The sequence below is a fragment of the Zootermopsis nevadensis genome, unplaced genomic scaffold (assembly GCF_977971745.1).
Source record: "Zootermopsis nevadensis isolate Lab colony 2312 unplaced genomic scaffold, Znev_1.0 Znev_ptg000001l, whole genome shotgun sequence".
Taxonomy (NCBI): Eukaryota; Metazoa; Arthropoda; class Insecta; order Blattodea; family Termopsidae; genus Zootermopsis; species Zootermopsis nevadensis.
Window position 1 is genome coordinate 12897723 of NW_028259133.1, and position 18644 is coordinate 12916366.

Here is an 18644-nt window from a genome sequence, read left to right on the forward strand (position 1 = left end):
CTAGACTAAAAGGTGCAGTATTCCATAAGACAGCCATGTTCAAAATAACAAGTTTGTTACAAATGTCCATAAATATTTCTTCTTTTGATCGGAGTTTTGGCATACAGCTCTGCCAATAAAATACATCCGAATATATAATTCAGTAAACCTACTTCCTTTCGATAAATTGTTTGATTTAGCCTGTTTCTGCCAATAAACATTACGTGTATGCCAAATTCTAACAAACACAGTAGAATTGATGTCGTGACACCATTTAAAATTTTTTCAGCTGTTAAGTTCTGTAAAGTGGCTGCATCTTAAAAGCGGTTCTTCCATCTCAGGAGGTTGGAATGGGACTCCGGGTATCTTGTTCCAGGATTGGTGGTGGTGACGACGTGGGTCTAGCGGTAACTTCTGGAACTTGTAATCATTTGCTTTTCGTGAAATATCTCCGATCAATACTACTTTTCTCTAGTATTTTTTCTGTCGTGCGGAACATGGCTGCCTTCTGGGTTGTAGCGCGATGTAGTCTGGTAGATGTTTACCGACTTTTCAGATATGTTTGTTGCTTCCATCACCAGAACGTCCTTCTTTATTAAACATTTCCCTGGGTCCGTAAAATTCAATATTGGTTCTTCATATTTTCTGGGTCATAACCAAATAAATAGTTACTATCTCCCAACATCCTGCAGATAGAGACAGTATATTTTTCCGAAACGTTGTCATCCATCTGGCGAGTCTACACGGCGCAGAAACCCAGAAGAACATTAGCATTTACCAACTGATATATTTAATTACGAGAATTCAGAATATCAGGATGTAAGGAACACTTTGCTCATATCGAGTGTTGTTACTGCTTTATTTAATTTTGTAAAATTCACTTGCGTTGTCACGTGATATTTTCTAATTGTGCCACGATTTTGAAAGTCGAAGTCCAGACGGAGATTTTGTCTCGTAGAATTGGCAGGGTCTAGGGGGGAACACCTGACCTTATTTTAGTGAAATCGGGACACCGCCTGTTTAATCGACTGGCTGTGTACATGTACGCATTTCGGAGTTGATTCCACGTGTTCGCCTCCTGGCAGAAGTCAGAGTGTATGTTAATTAAATAGACCTGAAATAGGAGCGTTTAGTACGTAGTTCGCATAGAATATCGAGCTTACCTATGTAGGCCAGTTATATTTGTGTGGACATGTGCGGGAGTGCTACCGAAATACTGAAGGTACGCAAAAGTGGAGAAGGCCTGTACATTATTCATGCCCTTTTCGAGGCTTTGCTTCATCGTTGGCCATGTTGTTAATTTATTGAAAACGCGCCACGTGCTGCATATTGGATAGAAACAGAAATTATTACCCACGTATTTCCTTATTATTGTAGCAGATAATGTTTTAAGTAAACGTTGTTGGAATAACGATATGTATAATTTATATTATGTTCCAATAATTTTATATGATGAACCGTTTCTGATAGAAGTGATGAAGCTCATTTTAACTTCATATAAAGTGTGGGTTATGTTGGACCGATTCGAACAAGAATTAAATTTGCCAAAAATCTTTTATAGTGATATTTGAGGTTCTCACGGTGATGGTGTCAATGCTGGTCTGGGTAGTAGTGCTGAATGAACTCGTAGGTATATACCAGCGTTTCAGAGAAACATATTAATTCCATCTTCAGGGCTTAAGTTAATTTGATATCTACGTGCAAGTCAACACTGCTTCAGTACCCGGAATACAAACATCAACAATTTGCATAGTCTCAGCCCTCGCTGAGAAGCTCAGTCGATTTGCCTTGTGTTGCTGACGCACTGATAAGATCCCCTCTCACGTGTTTACTTCTTGCATGTGCAAATAATGCAGTGAAAAAATACATTTTCATAATACTAGAAACGACTCCCAAAGTCATGTTCTTCAGTTTAAGCGAATATTTTTGTAGCTTGTGAGAAACTGAATGAAAATATTTGTCTGCTGAATCACGATATTGCTCCGCTGCTTTGTACATGGTATACCATGAGCTCTTATTTCTGGAATATGAGATTTATTCTACATTTGTTCGCAGATAAGGAAGACGCCATCTTTTATATTCTGTTTTGTTGCTATATTTGAATGTATACATTACAAATTGCGTTTTTACAGCTAAGTACCTTTACTAATATAAAATAATGGTGGCAGAGTGGCCAATGAGGTCTCTAAGAACGCATTTGGATGTGTTTGTAGACCTTATTCCATTTGGCAAACTTAATTTTGTTTCCATGTCATAGTATCGATCGTCGAAACCCCGAAATCGTAACAGAAGCTGATTATGACGTCTTCTGTTCGAATGTTCCAAGAAAATGATATAGATCGTGGTGGATGAGATGGATTACCAGCTTACAGAAGGAGTTGTCTGTAAAGAATTCATTGTCCTACAGCAATCGATCTAAGTTGAACGGGGTCAATGCAATGTAGAGTGCGCATTTATATCAGTATTGCCATTCTTCAACATGATCAATGATTCACGTCAGTTTGTATGGTATTATACAGATCGGCTTGAACTTGAGATGTTAATACAAGTCTAGATGTCTATGATTCCTCATGGCTAACGTATTATTCAACGTCCACTGTTCTCACCTCCTCTGTACAACGCAGCGTTTATGAGATTATGATTCCGATGCATTCTTGAGAATCTGATAGTCCGTCAGCTGGACAATAAATTCTCCGCCTCTCATGAAACCCCGGAGGTCACAGGACCCTATCTAGAGCCACATGAGTCCAGAACATACCCTCGTACTCTATTTGAGTCGTTTCAGTGTTTTTTCTTTCCTCATGTACATGGCTCCCAAGCAGTCTCCAGGTTTTCTCGTTAAAATTGTGTTCACATTTATCGTGTCTCATGTCACCCCGCTCTTGGTTTGATCTTCCGAATAATTGGTGAATATCGATTTTAGAAACTTCTGCTGTAAGAAATTCGTCTGTGCTATGCACGCCCTTTCTGTGAACCGATGAGTGATGTTATGTAACGTAAACCAGTAATATACTTCGCCAAAAATTTGTAGGAGACTCAAATTTGCAATTGTCATTGTCGTTAGGTTAAGCCATTTAAATTAGGGGACATTATTTTCGTTCGGTGCATGTAAATCATAACTCCTTACCCAACAATGGGCTTCTTTTTGCAGTAAATAAATTTCAAGGTTAATTACGTAAGCAGAATAGCGTCGAACGTGTATGCACTCCTGGGCTGGTGTTCATCTTTCCACAACTAACTGCAGCTAGTAAGCAGCTGGTGATGCTAATTACACACATTGGCGCAGCTAGGGACGGTGTTTCAGAACGGTCGGCGGACAATTTAGTGTCTTAATAATGAAAATGTTTACGACCGCCAGGCTTGTATAATTTAGAGGGACAGCAGTGCCTCGCCTTTGTATGACGTCACATCCCAACCTTGTTCCTTAGTGATCAAGTTAAAGTTTTAGAATTATAAAAATTTTGGCTAATAATTTGTTATTCAGACTCACTGACGTAGTTAGCCTTGGGGGAACTTTGGAATAAACGATTTGGCTGAGTTTTGCGCTTCGCTCCTAGGTTTTGTGTCGCCATTTTGGTTTGGTTTAAATCCTTGACTTTTATCGTCCAGTCTGGCGTGTTTGAGAAGAGACTGACAAATTCTGAGAATACAGTGAACTTAAGATAAGAACCACAAACTTCCGGAGACTGTGTTATTTTCCACGTTGTGGCATTTCCCGCCGCCTGAGACTTGGATTCGCCAAAACATTTCGCTACTAATGTTTTCCTTTGTGTGACTGAAATTCTATTGCACTTAAAACTGAGGATTTAATTTCTCTCATTTATGTAATAGACCTGTGTATTTTCTTAAAATGACCAGATTAATAAGTGCAGATACGAGGGTTAAATGGCTCAACCATTGTTTAGGATGAATTTCGTTATGTATGTATGTATGTCAGTCGGAGAACTATGAAATGAAATTTGTGAGTTGTAATGAAGAAACAGAAAGTTGGAAGTTTTATGAAAGACGATTATTTTCAATATAATTTCGAAATTATAAAACGTTTTTAAAAATTTGTATTTAATCCTTGATAAATGTATCAAAATTAGACCTAACATGGAACATGGCGTATATATGACATTTGAATAGAGCGATATTAATTTAGGAGATAAGATTAGCAATATTTAGAATGTTGGAAATTTCTACTGTGGAGATGTAATCAAAGAAAGGCGGGCTGGGGATGTATCACGCATTGAAAAATTAATAAAATTTTAACGCTGAAAGCCAGAATGGATGACCACTTCGAGGACGTAGGCGTAGATGGAAGAATAAGATGATAATGTTGATTGGATTAAGTCTGGCTGAATGTAGAGTCGAGTGACGAACTTAACGATAATTAATTTTCGATTTCATAAAAGCCGAGAACTTTATTTACTAGCTGAGCGACTGTTAACTTCTCAAGAAAGTTTGTACTCCATGCGGTTCGACAGAATGTGTTAATGCCTGTGTAACTTTGTAACTTTAAAATTATTGACCATTACAGATATATTGTTATATTTGCTTTAAATTTGAAGTCTGGTGATATACGAAATTTCAGTCGCAGTGAGCTTTTGTGCGTGGGGAACATTTTTACGCAAACATGATTAATTTTCCAGGAATTTTTGCACCTTTAGTAGTCTCTGAGCTGGAAGAAATATGTGCCTTGCATGCATTAGTATGTTTGGGGATACCATGTGCCGATCTTCACTTTAGTGTTTTTACACGCTTTGGACATTGGCCACATCTTGTAGTTTTTATCTTAAATAAAACATCGCGTGCTTTTAAATTCGTACGACTCCGTCAAATGTTTCAAATTAAAAATAGCATTTACATTCTCCTTGAAGATGAATGTGTAGTTGTTTTTTTCACGCCATTTGGCTACGCAGTTTGCAGTTAGTTTGCTTAGTTGAAAGGTGACCTATCAAGGTCGTTGTCGTCTTTGTGCATTAGTGGGATAAGACCATATTTTACTTTTCCCGTGGCTTTAGAATACATTGTATAACCTTCATGTAATTCGACAAAATTAGCAGCAATTGAATTGTGCTTTTATCAGTCAAAATAAAGATCACAGCAACCAAATTAGAAGGGGGATATTCAATTATGTGTTTTCAGTCTTAAATATTGAAATCTTTAGTCCTTCACGTTGCGTTTGAAATAGAGGGAAGATTTATTGACTGTAGCACAGTTCTTGTTTAAGGGGTGTAACATTTTTAGAATGCGGGTCACATTGGGAGGTGTGAATGTCATTGCATACGAATTTTAAGTTTTGATATCCAGTTGTGAGCGCATTACTGTTTGTTTATTTCATTTGGTTGAGTTATTTGTAATAATTACTTGAATTCATTAGTATGTACGGCAACTTTAAACCACACACCTTTATTACGGGAACCGGCTGTGCTTATTTTTCGACAGTCTATTTAATATTTGTGAAATGTCAAAAAATATTTGAGAAAATAGCTGGTTGTATTTCATTCTTGTGTTGGCCTGACTTTTACAAGCAACATTACCCAATAGCCTGAATCAAATGCGGGCTAAGATTTCGACAGACAAGCAAATCTTTTCACTTGTCTGTTCGTACGTTTTTCAGTCTACAAGTTTCTGAGCAGTATAATCCACGATAAAATTTTGATAGTTTCAAAATTACTGTAAAGGATTGGGATTTGTTTGGCATCGGGGGGGGGGGGGTTGATCATTTCTTAAGAAGACGTAACTTACGATGTATTTTTACGTTGGAAACATTCTTACCTGAGAACTTAAAGCTCATTATTTTTTACCTCTGTTCTAATAATTAAATTACCAGAGGCTGTTAAAATATATCAGGAGCTTAATTTTTGTCCATTTTCACAGGCTGAAATTCCTGTCTCGACTAAAGACACGAAACCCGATTAACTGACATTTGTCTGCCAACAGGAGGAGGGTAGATGGCTGGTAACCAACGGATATGTGTTGCAGCAGCCGCCGCGGAACATGATGCTCATAGAGGAACCTCACGTGCCGCTAGCTCATCTCGAGGACACCCTGGAAGGTGAGCACGTCACTTGTGTTATATTTGTATAAGGCAGTTGATTTGTTGTCAGTTTACCGCGACTTATAAAAATACTGTTTTGGACAACGAAGCTAACCAACTACCTCTGGAACAGATTCGATGGAAAATAAAAAGCCATTCAACTACTAAAGAAGTTCCCTATCATTTATCATGTCAGTCTTCACAAGAGCTTGCCACTGGACCGTCTTCTTGAGCCAGATGAATCCAGTTCGCATCCTGTTCGCTGTTTCTTTAACCCTTTGAAGTTTGAGCTCCTATAACTAATATTTGTTAATGCAATCCATATCGCAAAGCAAACACAACGCTTCACCAGAAGAAAGATCAGCTGGTTGACACTGTTAAAAGAAATAATCACTATTTTCATCACTATACGAAACAAATGCAAGATGAGTTACTGATTTTTAAAGCAGCTGGTACATTTTTTACCATAAGGCATACACACAATTATTATTCGCTTTGCCTGCTACATATTTCGTCTACCTCATCCTTCGTGATTTGAACACGCTGACTGGATTTGAGGAAGATTACAAATCTTTTCCCAACGTAGAAGCTCAAGAAATCTGTAGACGGGAATCGAATCGGTATTCCATTACTTTTCCAGTTCATTAGCCAGAACTTAGACGACAGTATCTGTTAACTTGTGGAAGAAAGATCTTTTGTGTGAAGTTATTTCGTCAGGAGTCAAGAAGAAGAAGAAGAAGAATTGAGCTGTTTATCACAGGAAGCATGTTGGCTATCTTCCCTTCCTAGTGTTGATAAATGATAACACAAGATTGTAATTATAATACGCAGCAGAATGACAGAGTAAACAAGATTACTGCCTATATAATTTATTCCTGAAGGTTATAGCACCGTTCTGTTATGAGTCACGTAAGCCATATGTTAAAACTGTTACAGACACTTAGTGTACAGAGAAGAAATATCGAGATCGTTTGCTAATAATCGACCTCTAATTGCACGTCCAATAATTTTATTTAAGCGCAGCTTTCGCTAAACAGCTGAACATCTTCACGGAAATTGTGAATTTATAGAACTCTCGGCTTTCACCCTAGCCCCATTTTATTGTATTAAACTAAAACATTTGTCTTATTTGCACCTATTATGTGCGTAGTGTACATTCGTAAACATGTGTTTGTTTCTAAAAAGTTTATTTAGAGCGTTCAAGAAGTCTCGAAACGGTAGATTCGTAGTTGAAGGTGAACAACGTGCCGAAACTGACAACATGGTTTGTTTTTTGTCTTGGTTGGTAGCATGGGTTTGTGACGGTTGTTTGCTGTTGACGTAACGTTAAATGTAAAATAATGCGATTTCCGGTACTTATTGTAAATAAATGTGAGTAAATTGTTGTTGTCTACTGTACAGAAGCTTTCTGAATATTTTGCATATTAGTGTGTCACGTCGTGTTAACCGGAGGTTATAAAAAGAGGACGGCTGAATTAGTGAGTGCGGTGGCTGAAGGGATTCTGTATCCTTTACCCATCATTGATTACGTTTTTAGATAAATAATTCTAAAACAATGATTTGTAGGCATTTCGTAGGGCCTGAACCGACCGCAAGGCCTCGGTTTTCTCACCCGTTAACGACATTTATATATCGCGTATCGCTCGCGACGAAATCTTGTTGGCAAGTTCGTTCAGGCTGGGTCGTACCAATTCTGATAAAAAACATCGGGTGAACACGAATAATTTTCATTGTTCTCATGCTTCGTTGTCATCCTCTGAAGTTGATTTCTACCTGTTTGTTTGCATTTCGTATTGCAGTTCTGAAGTTATTTTCATTACGTAACAGTCTGCTTCCTGGTTAATAAACTGTGTTTTCTTAAGATTTTCAACGTTACTATCAGACACTCCTTTCTTATGAAGTCAGATACATTAGAAGTTATCTGTTGTTGCCGTCTGTTAATTTTATCCTCATTCAGGACAGTTATAAAGCTCGCCATTGATATTTATTAAATATAATTAAACCATGCAAACAAAGGACAGAGTAAACATTAAACATTCCTATCAGAATGTACGCAGAACGACTTCCGAAGGCCAGTGTTACATTCGAAACTGAACTGGCACTGTCTGTCAAGGAGAACAGCCACAGAGTTGAGTTGGCGGAAGCAGACAGTGGGTATTTTTGGAACATACGGGAGCACTCACTCGCTCCCCGTACTGTGAATTCGACATCAGCGTGGTTGGTCGCCTGACGCAGGGTTACGAAGTTCTTTTCCGACTTGCAACAGAACAGGCTTCTGTACATGCAGTCTGCATTGAACTCAGTGGCCTTCTTTATGGTTTATCGCAAGATCCATCTTGTTTTGCGGAAGTGGGATTGAAGATTATGACAGGGGATCTTCTCAGTCTTTTGAGAAGTGGAGTCACTTTCTCCCTCTGTTTTAGACTCCTAGGACGCCGGACGACAATGCTTTGAATCTTCGTGACAGTTCAATAAAAATATTACTAACTCTATCTCTAACCGAGAGGTTACGGAGCTACTCAGAAATTTTCTATAACAAATTTGTTGACGTTACTTTCATGAATGAATTTTAAAATTATACATGTGATGAAGGCGGCATATATTTTCTCATTACGCACGATGATACAGTATTACAGAAATGTATGGGATCTCGCAGAAATATTGGCGTGCCGCGGGTTGAGAAACTGAGCTCTGTGGGGGGGATTGTGACAGTGGATAAACTTTGTTTTTACGCCATGTATCAACAAGTGTCCATTTTATAACGTTATTACTAGCGAATTGTAAGTAATTTTAGAGACAAGATACTTAAAATAAATTTACTCACAGGGGTGAAATTAAGGTTACATTTTTTTATGTACTGGTAGTGACTTTATAGAATCATGCACACACCGAAAAGATTGTACCTTTTATATAACTTACGCATGTATCAAGGGGGTGAGATGAGTGGCACACGTAGTACGCATAGGAAATGAGAAATACAAAATTTGGCTAGAAAACTTGAAGAGATCAGATCTCTCGGGAGGCCTATGGGTTAAAATGGGGATAATATTATCTTTTCTACAGCCGTATATTGATATTATTGTCATATTTTTCTTGGACATTATCTGTTGTCTGATTAATTTAAAAATTACAACTGCAATATCCACTACGTTACTAAGACTGGCTTGTCTTCGTCGTTAGGTAAGAAAGTGCGCTACCATTGGCGGCTTTCAAACCAGCTTTATGGGAATAGGTTTGAAATGAATCACCCCACATACCGAATTCCACATTTTATGTGTTTATCGCATATGCTGTAACACTTGGTAAATGGGCTTCATGCTTTGATTTCTACAATGGAAGTAGAGTAATAATAAAATAGCATAAATGAAGTTAGAAAGTATTTAAGGTATGTACCGGCAGTGTTTCTGCTTTCAAGGTTGTAAGGCTGTTAACTCGTTTGTATTGAACTTAGCTAAGGAAGGCGCTAGGCCATCGGTTACATAACCTCGTGTTAAATAAGTATGGCGCCCGGTAAGACCTTTCCACGCAAAGTCATTGCTTTTTGTTCGAAAATAACTTGTTAAGTATTCTTTATACAAAGAGCAGAAAATTTCTCGATCATTACAGTCCGTATTTTACATTACGTCTGTTGTTAACTTTATCAGTTTTCACAAAACATTCTTCATTGTAGGCTCAATGCAGATATGGCGACATGGAAATATTTGTTATGTAAGTGGAATTTGAGGTTCTCAAGGCGACGAGTATGAAGTTGGTTTTCTTATCGGATGTTGCACCGATTATCTCGATGGTGGCGACAGTAAACTCCTCTGAAACGTCGGTCAGTTTATAACAGACTACAAGGTGATAGAACGCAGGAGACAGTCATGTTAAAAAAATGTTGCCCCCTGTGCAATATCGTTGTTATCGCTTGTTATTTGTATCTGCAATAAATTGTCAAGGCAAATGTGTTATAAAAAATTACAAAGAACGCGTTTGCTGGATAATTCATGTATGCCTGAAGCGACTTCCTCTTAGAGGTAATGTTCGACTGAAATGAGTCACACTCCCCACTTGTACAAATAATTCGTCATTAATGTGTGATTTGTTTCATAAACACAAATTCAGCGCGGAAATGTTGAACATCAATCAAATGGCTTGTCATTTGAGCTGTGTGGGCCGAAATAAAATAAAATTATCCGTTTAACATAAATATTAAAAATTACAAAAACTGAAAGTTCTGTGGTCTCTCAGTCCTGTCAAAGTAGCTGATATCTACAAGACCTGTGTACGTCTCACAGCCGTCGAAGTATACGAATGGATTAAATATATAAACATTTTATCTATTTGTGGTTTGTTTAACGATGTCTGTTGGGAACTCAGACTATATGGCGCCGGTGAATCTGTTAGTAATGAACTCGTTAAAAAACAGTATCCCGTGTTTGAGATCGTAATTCACAGTTCTCGTTAAGAAAACATAATCGATAATGCCTTAGTGCAGATGACGCCGTTGGAAGTGAATGCTCAAAGACAATGTAGCGTACTTTTAACACTAAATTCACCATGATGCTTCAGTGTGTGTCATCTGTTATATCTGTATGGTTGAATTACTTTGGAATTTTTATGGGACTCATGAGAACGGCTGAAAATCCAATACAAATTGAAGTAGGCTATATATATATATATATATATATATATATATATATATATATATATATATATATATATATATGGAGGCATTACTAGAATAGTTTGACCTTCATACATAAACTGCGTGATAGCTACATGAGACAGCTTTTTCGTTACAATGGTAGGCCGACAATGAGTAACGCACGTGTGAGTCGGTAGAAAGGTCTGGACATGATGTGAACTGATAAATAAACCTGTGGCTTCAGATTTGTGTTCCCGTACACGAAGTTAACCCATTAAACCCTGCCTTCGTAGTCTCAGTAACTCTGTATCATGCCCACAGAGTGTGCTTACAGGTTTCTTATGATTCTCAGAAAAAAACAGCTGTTGTTTTATTAAATAATATCAACCCATTGGTCTTTATCATGGAGACGTGTTTTCTTTACGGTACGGACTGATTTTTTTTACGAGCATCAGCTTTGAATAGTTGATCTTTCACATTAAGAGATTGAAGGTGGGTATTAAGGAGCGTATTAGGCTCGAAGAGATAAAATAACAGGGTAATGGAGAAATTGCTCTAATAGGAACTTCATAACTTGCCCTCTTCACTAAATATTACTAAAGTTATTTAGTCACGGATGGTGAAGTGAGCGAGACATGTAGCACGCATGTGAGCTATGAGAAGTGCAATACAGTTTTCGTCGGAATACTTAAATGGAATGGAATCGTTCTAAATCAGCTGCTTAAAAACGACGCTAAACAAGCAGAATTGCCAGAGAACAGATAATCTGCATCCAGCTTTTAATATTAGTGTTTTAGAAACCTGCTTCATAGCCCGCAGGCATTTTAAGAACGAAATTGCAAAATATAAAATGTGTGTGTGTATTATTTTTGCCATGTCTGTCTACCTGTAACAACATGAAAATGTGTGAAGTGGGTTAGCGTGATTTAAGTTAGTACTTGGACTGCGGGAATTATTAACGACGAGGTAGCTAATAAGAGGGTGATAAACGATACCAATGCTATAGAATTAAGGAATGTAGGATAATATTTGTGTAAAGGTAGAAGCAAATGAAACAACAAAATTAGCAAGATGTAAGTGGGTTTAGAGGTTTCTAGTTATAAGGATAAAGTTCTTGTAGCAAGAGACTACATCTTTTGTGTATAGAACTCCAGATCTTTGATACTGCCCTGTGATTAACACGGCATCCACAAAATGTATACTACATAACAAGCGTGCTTTTTCCTTGTTAAAGTAATTTTTGTTTTATTAGCGCAAAGCTTAGTTTTTATTTATGTATTTGTTTATTTACGGTTTGTTCAGTAATGTACTAGAACAGAGCGGTACAGGTCTAGTGTAAGATATCCTGGCATTTGTATGGAAGGACTAAGGAAAACCACGAACAAATACACTCAAAGATAACCCGTCTGCCGACCGAGATATGAACCCATTGCCTACCAAATACGAAGCAGGAGTGCTAACCACTTGACTGCGATTTTCGCTAACATTAAGCTATGCACCAGCTGTATGTGGAGTCACTGGCCGATTGAAGTAAAGAATTAGGAGGAAACAAAAAGCAATAATAACTTTTTTCTTACACACTTCAGTGTCTTGCTGCAAAGTTTGATATCGATATGACGTATCAATTTTCGTCCAGAATTTTCTCTTACGTGGGTATGTGGCATTCGATCGAAAATTGAACAGCTGAGTTGGCAGTTACGTAAATATTACGTGTCAGCAGTCTACGTGTGAAGCGGAAGGGAACTGTTTGCTACGTGTTGCTTGGTATCGGTATTATTCATCACTGTATTTGTCATTTCGTAGTGTGGTTACAGATGTGTTATTACTACTATTAACGCAAACGATTGTAGCAATTTCATCAGCCAAGTAACCGGTGCCTAACCACGCGACGGCCCCAGGTTACACTCACATAACTGCTTGTTGGGGGGAACTGGTTTGTGTTATGGCCCAGTGTTCAGGAATACCAGCTTTAATGTCTGGCCAGAATACACATTCTTTTTGAGTAGATAATTATATTTAATAATACGGGTTAGTCCGGAGTGCTTTGATTGTTATCGTACCGTCTACGAGTGGCTGGAAAGCTGGGGGGTCCCGAAACATATGTGCTGTGTTCCGGCAAGTGTTGTTTTAAGGTTGGCAATGCAGAGTGACGGAATCTGGTATGACTCGGCTTTCTTGTTGTGGTTGATAGAAGTGTCTTTATGTATTAAGGTCTTTGAAGCACGTGGAGTAGACTCTTGGTGATAGAGAAGTGTATAGAAATTTCGCGATGTACCAGTGCTGGAGTCCTTGAAGGCGCCATATACGCCTTGCTTTCTAGAACACAAGATAGTTTTTTTTTATTTCTTCAACAGCAAGTGTTTAATGACGGCGCTGTTTATCAATGACTGCAGAGTCGTCGTCAATACCATAACTTTCTTTTACTAACAAAATTGTTGCAATTTAAAGTACCTGAAGAAGGAAAAAAACTCAATAAACGTATAGGTCTGTTCATCCTTCTTGTTTATATTAAACTCGTGTGATTTTATTTTCGTAGCTAGATTAACTAACTAAACTAATTAAATGGCTTACGGAACCTGGAGGTTCATCACCGAATTAACCAAAGCCCTCCACCGGTCCCTGTCCTGGGCCAACAAAATCCAGTCTCCTTCAACTCCTATCTCCCATAGATCCCGCCTGAGATTATCCTCCCATCTACGTCTAGGTCTCCCCAGCGGTCTCTTCCCTTCAGGTTTCCCAACCAATACCCGGTGCACACCTCTTGTCCCATCCATGCGCGCTACATGCCCAGCCCATCTCATTCTTCTCGACTTAATCACCCTGACAATATTGGGGGAGGAGTACAGATTTTTAAGCTCATCATTATGCAGTTTTCTCCATAGCGAGATTGCCAAATTAAACATAAATGTTGGCCCGTGTTTCACAATTACCGTTCGTTTTGTTTTTCTTTAACTAATTTTGGACAAGCTTTCGTAGGAAGGCCTTAAGTTGGTACAAATTTCGTTTGACATAAGCCGTTCTTACCGAACTCCAAAATTATTTGCCCTATATAGCTGTATATTTTGCATTAGATTTCGTAACCAATTTCAGTTTATGCATTTTTAAAAATTCCCTACATCCGATATCTTCCTGCAAGAGAAATTTACGATGAATGTTTCATCGCAGTCACCGTCGAAAAATAATCATTACGCAGATGATGTAACGTATAAACCTCGACGTATCAGGCAAATACCCCGCAAAACTTGAGCATGATTCAGCCGTTAAATTGATCGTGCTTTAGTAGATATGAACTATGAATTCGATCCTAGGTCTGTGTAGTGACGTTTCACTTGCACTGACCAACATCGCGTTGCTTAGGTGGCAACACCCCCCCCCCCCCCCCCCTGGAGTGGATAAATGGACTGATTCTCTGCTGTAGTGTATTCACAGAAACAGAACACACATCCGTGCATTTTTCCTTGATCTCGTGCGAGCACTTCTAAGCAAAGCAAACATATCAGACACATATGAACATAAAGTCAGCGGTAAATACGTAACAAATGTTGTGGAAGATCGATCTAAGTCTTTAACTCCAAATTAAATATTTTGATTTTAAAGTACATGGGTTATTTTACCACGAAAAAAAAGATTCACATTATTTTTTTAGTGTGGGAATTATTTCTCCCGGTTTACTGAAGTGTTAACAGGAGGAATTGTAAACAGCAAAACAGCGCTCACTGCTCTTGCAGCTGTCTGTGGGTTACCCCAAGTTCAGGTGATGCGTTTCAACTCTACAGTGCTGACGAATTTTTCCTTCTTGCTTATATGTGTTATATCAGCGATTGTCAAATGCAGTCGCCAGTTACTTGACTAACACGAAAAAGTAAAACAAAACAAAAAACACTTAGATTTTTGATAATACCACTTCTTGTTTCAGTTATTGGAACCAAACTGTTGCTCGGAACTGAATGTCGGCCACGGATAATTTTACTTTACTTTAGAACATATTCTGTAATAAGTTATCTGTTGATAGAACCCGAGATTTCACACAGAAACCCACCGATGGAGCCAGTTCAGATAATTCGTCATTACCGAAACCTATTTTCTGAAATTCTGTTTTCACACTATCCTCCCATTGCTGCCTTGTTCTAACACGTTGTTGGTTAACACAAAACCCGTCTACACTTAATCACAGATCTTAGTTTTCGTGGAACGTACCACTCGCCTCCTTTGGGTGCGAGTTTAAGAACGCGTGAGTGTTTACCTTCAATATCGTATGTGTCTTTTTAAATCTTTCTTGATTTCTAGTATCATTTCTTGCTTGAAGTCTGTGCAACCAATGAGGGTAGTAAGAAAGACTCAAGAATCTGTCTGACCTTTTGTGGAAAGGCGTTGCCAGTAGCTCATGTATGCCGTCGAATGATATGGTGTGAGATTTCATGTTCTCATGGCAGCGAGTATGAAGATAACTACCCAGGTGTCCACTGCATCGATCGTCAGAGTGATGAGTATTGATGATTGAAGCAGCAAACACCACTTTGATGCTCGTAACTTCTACCAAACTACACAGCGCAACATTCCAGAAGACAGTCATCTGAATGATGTGTTTAACAGTCGTGGCCAAATTTAAAGAATCATCCCTGCATTTGCCTGCAGGGATTGAGTTAAGCCACGAAACCGCGTCAGAATATCCGTGCTGTGGGCCGAGAATCGTGCCCGGGACCTCCCAGATACATAGCAGAAGTACTCTGACCACTCGGCCGCTGTTTTCGGTAATTGTAACATGTAAGAGAGATTTGAGGTTCTGACGGCGGCGAGTATGAAGATGACTGTCTTCTGGGCGATTATGATCGCCCCGATAATGGAGGCAGCAAACGTATTTGAAACGTCGATAAACTTCTGCCATACTACACGGCTCAACAATCCATAAATTTATATTTGTGACATATTTGTCTTTTGTTTTCATATTGCTATCTGGAATATGAACTCATAGTAAGGTAAACAATGCGCTGTGATGTTCGTTGCGTCGTTGGCTGCAAACTATGTAGTGGCGTGATTCATTTTCTATCCTTGTCACGTTTTGTGATGTCTTTTCTACCTAAGCTGTTTGCGGCAGCCAATATCTGCTGCTGTTTGGCATTCAGACACGCAGTCGGGCTCTGAACATCGTGGTGATTGGTAGAAGTAGGTTTCGAATGGGTTAGTGTGTTGGAATAAAATAAAATCAAATCGGTTCAGTTTAAAGGGAACGCCTTGCAATTTTTGGTTTGTCAAAAGTTTGTTTTCCTACACATCAGCGATGGTTGAGAAAATCTTGGAAGAAGTGCAAGGGTCTGAGGCAGAGTGTTGTAAGTTTTTTATTTCATTTTGGATTTATTGTTTACCTTCGCCGACATTAGTTGTGTGTAATTAATTGTATTGGCGTACGTTTGGAATAACATGGGTAGGATTGTCTTTGCCAGATTTCGGTGAAATGCACTGTTGCATTTTTTTATTGAATTTTATTTGTAGAATAACTGTAAGCGCAGTTGCTCCAAATGATTGTTGTATAAGTGTATAGGAGTAATTAACAGAACTCCAGATGAAATGAAAATTACACTTGAAATTTGGTAATATTGAAGAAACGTGAAAAGTGGAGCTGAGGTACAATCTTTACCCTTCTACCCCATTGCGTGTGTTGAAGATAAAGTTGTTCCTGGTCCCAACGTAGAGTCATTTATGGGGCCTGGAGGTGTAGCTGTACGCAGTGCAAACAATAAGACTGGTTCACAATATTACAGCAATTATAATTACACAGGAAATGTATAATAAAAATGCATATTTGAATCGTCAATAATTGCCAGAGACAGCTATAATTAAGCTATCATTAGACCTTTGGAAGACTTTTTTCCTCCCCACCACCAGTGTTTGTGATCGTGGTTGAATTGGAGTTACTTGTTATGTACATTTCTGTTAAGGATGGTGCACTAACTTCATCATTCTAAACTGGTATAAAATAAAATGCTGTCTTGGTGAAATTATTATGTTTATATTTTTGGATAAGTGTGGCCGCAGTATAAGCTGAGTATGTGTGTAGCACATCAGAAAATTTGTAAAAAAAAAACTATAATTTTATAAAATTACTACATTTAACTGGTTGATGTGGTTGTCTGGATTTTGATGCTGTGTGGTACTGAAGATATCATTTTGCTGAAATGATGGTGACTACTTGCAAGACCTCACTGCATAACTACCCAGATCACAATAGGTATCTTCACCCCTATGAGCACCTCAAATCTCATTATTTAACTGGAATTTAAACCTATCTCTAGTATGAAAAAATATTGAGAAATATATTGTTATCAAGAGATATTGAAACTGAAAATTTTTGTCAGATTTATTAAAATCTGCCATTTCGATAATTTCGTATTTGACTGGCATTTCACTCTTAACCAAGTCCATGTCCAAGTAAACATTGTTACCCTATCTCACAAATATAGTATTGTACTCATTACATTATTTTATTCTTCTGATTGGTCATCAATATAACAGACAGCAGGATGTATTACAGGTGATGATCAGTGAATCTGTTTCAATCTTTTTAGATTACCATTAAATTTGTGTTGTTAGAAATGGGGTTTATTCCCTGGATCATTGTGGTACTTACCAGTTTCATGTAATGTTTACAACACTGTCTGTGAGTTTTGTACTAAAAGTATTAAAATTTGTGTGATAAATCATGAAGACCCATCGAAGACAAACATTTAGAAACAGCAGATAATTATGTTAGGTTAGGTTTATGAGCATGACATTTTCTTTAAGCATGTTGAGCAGTTTGGCTTGTTCAAGAAGCACAAAATGGACAGTATTAATTTCAGTGTTTCAGTTGTTACTTCCTACATTTTAAAATATTTCTATATTTTATTACATATCCACTAATTAGTTAAACTTGTAGGATTTGAGGTTCTCATGGTAATGAATATGAATATGACTGTCTACTGGACTCTTGCACCGTATACTGTAGTAAAAATTTAGCAACGTTTCAGAGGTCCTTGCTATCTTAATGTTTATTATTATTTTGGTTTGATTTGATTTGTTGTTCAGGTGAGGTTCTGTCTGCTCTGCGAGGGGACAATAAGACAATGGTGACCGGTACTAATGAATGCCATAATAGTGTGCAGCAACGTAAGGAGGAGGCGCGTCGCAAGCGCAGGAAGAAGAAAAGGACAGGCTCCAGCCTTGTGTCTTCCTGTTTTCAAGGTAGAGATAAAGTGTTATTGCTACTGTTTAATTGATGGCCATATTTTTGCATTGTGTGCACAGTTCCCAAACAGATTTTATAACCGCCACGGAGGTCTAGCGGTTAGAACGCAGGGCTTGTAATACTGGGGTCCCGGTTTCAAATTCCGGTGGTGCTCAGATTTACAACTTGTGTTGGGTAAGGCCGTGGTCCAGGCATCACGGAGTTTTCCTCTGGGGTTTCCCCGTGGCATCCCAACAATTACTCCACTCTCATCATCATCTTGCAAAAAGGGGGTCACAGCAGGAGCGTTAAATGTCGCAGTCCCAGTCGAACCCATGTACTGATGGGTCGTGAATCCTGCTAAGCACCAATGCACACCATGCTGAATAGTGTGTACTGGATAGGAGAAAACAACAGATTTTATAGTGCAGAAGATCTGGGAGCCAGAATAGCTCAGTCAGTATAGTTACTGGGGTCCTTTCCTGGGCGTAAAGCGCAGCCAGGGTGTGACGCTGACCACTTAACCCATATCTAGTGCTGAGGTTAAGAATGAGTTTAAGCTGTACCTGCTGTCTCCCCATCTGCCTACATGGCATGTAGTGGGACAACTTTCATATACTGTTCACAAATAACAGAATTTACATATGTTTAAAAAAACATGAAATATGTTAGGACTGCTTTTGAAGTGATGAGTGCAATGATGATTTTGAATGCCCCAGAAAATTACAGAACTCCTGTTGGGACATGAACTTACGCATTGTGAGCTGGCAGACACCCCCCCCCCCCCCAACTCTAGTTCATTGTAGTTCCTC

At 38.4% G+C, this 18644-nt stretch overlaps 1 protein-coding gene across 6 annotated transcripts in view; it reads left to right on the forward strand.

Annotated features, from left to right (window-relative positions):
- The window catches only part of Lk6 (MAPK interacting serine/threonine Lk6 kinase), a 57927-nt gene that overhangs the window by 27618 nt on the left and 11665 nt on the right, over positions 1 to 18644 (forward strand). For 4 of the 6 annotated variants that reach the window (XM_022063291.2, XM_022063294.2, XM_022063293.2 and 1 more), the window contains exons 2-3: positions 5908 to 6022; positions 17694 to 17849. In XM_022063291.2, coding sequence (XP_021918983.1) covers positions 5908 to 6022; positions 17694 to 17849 — 271 coding nt within the window. Of the gene's footprint in view, positions 1 to 1156; positions 1202 to 5907; positions 6023 to 15733; positions 15959 to 17693; positions 17850 to 18644 lie in introns of those variants that run through there. The other 2 variants (XM_022063292.2, XM_022063298.2) reach the window with 2 other exon arrangements.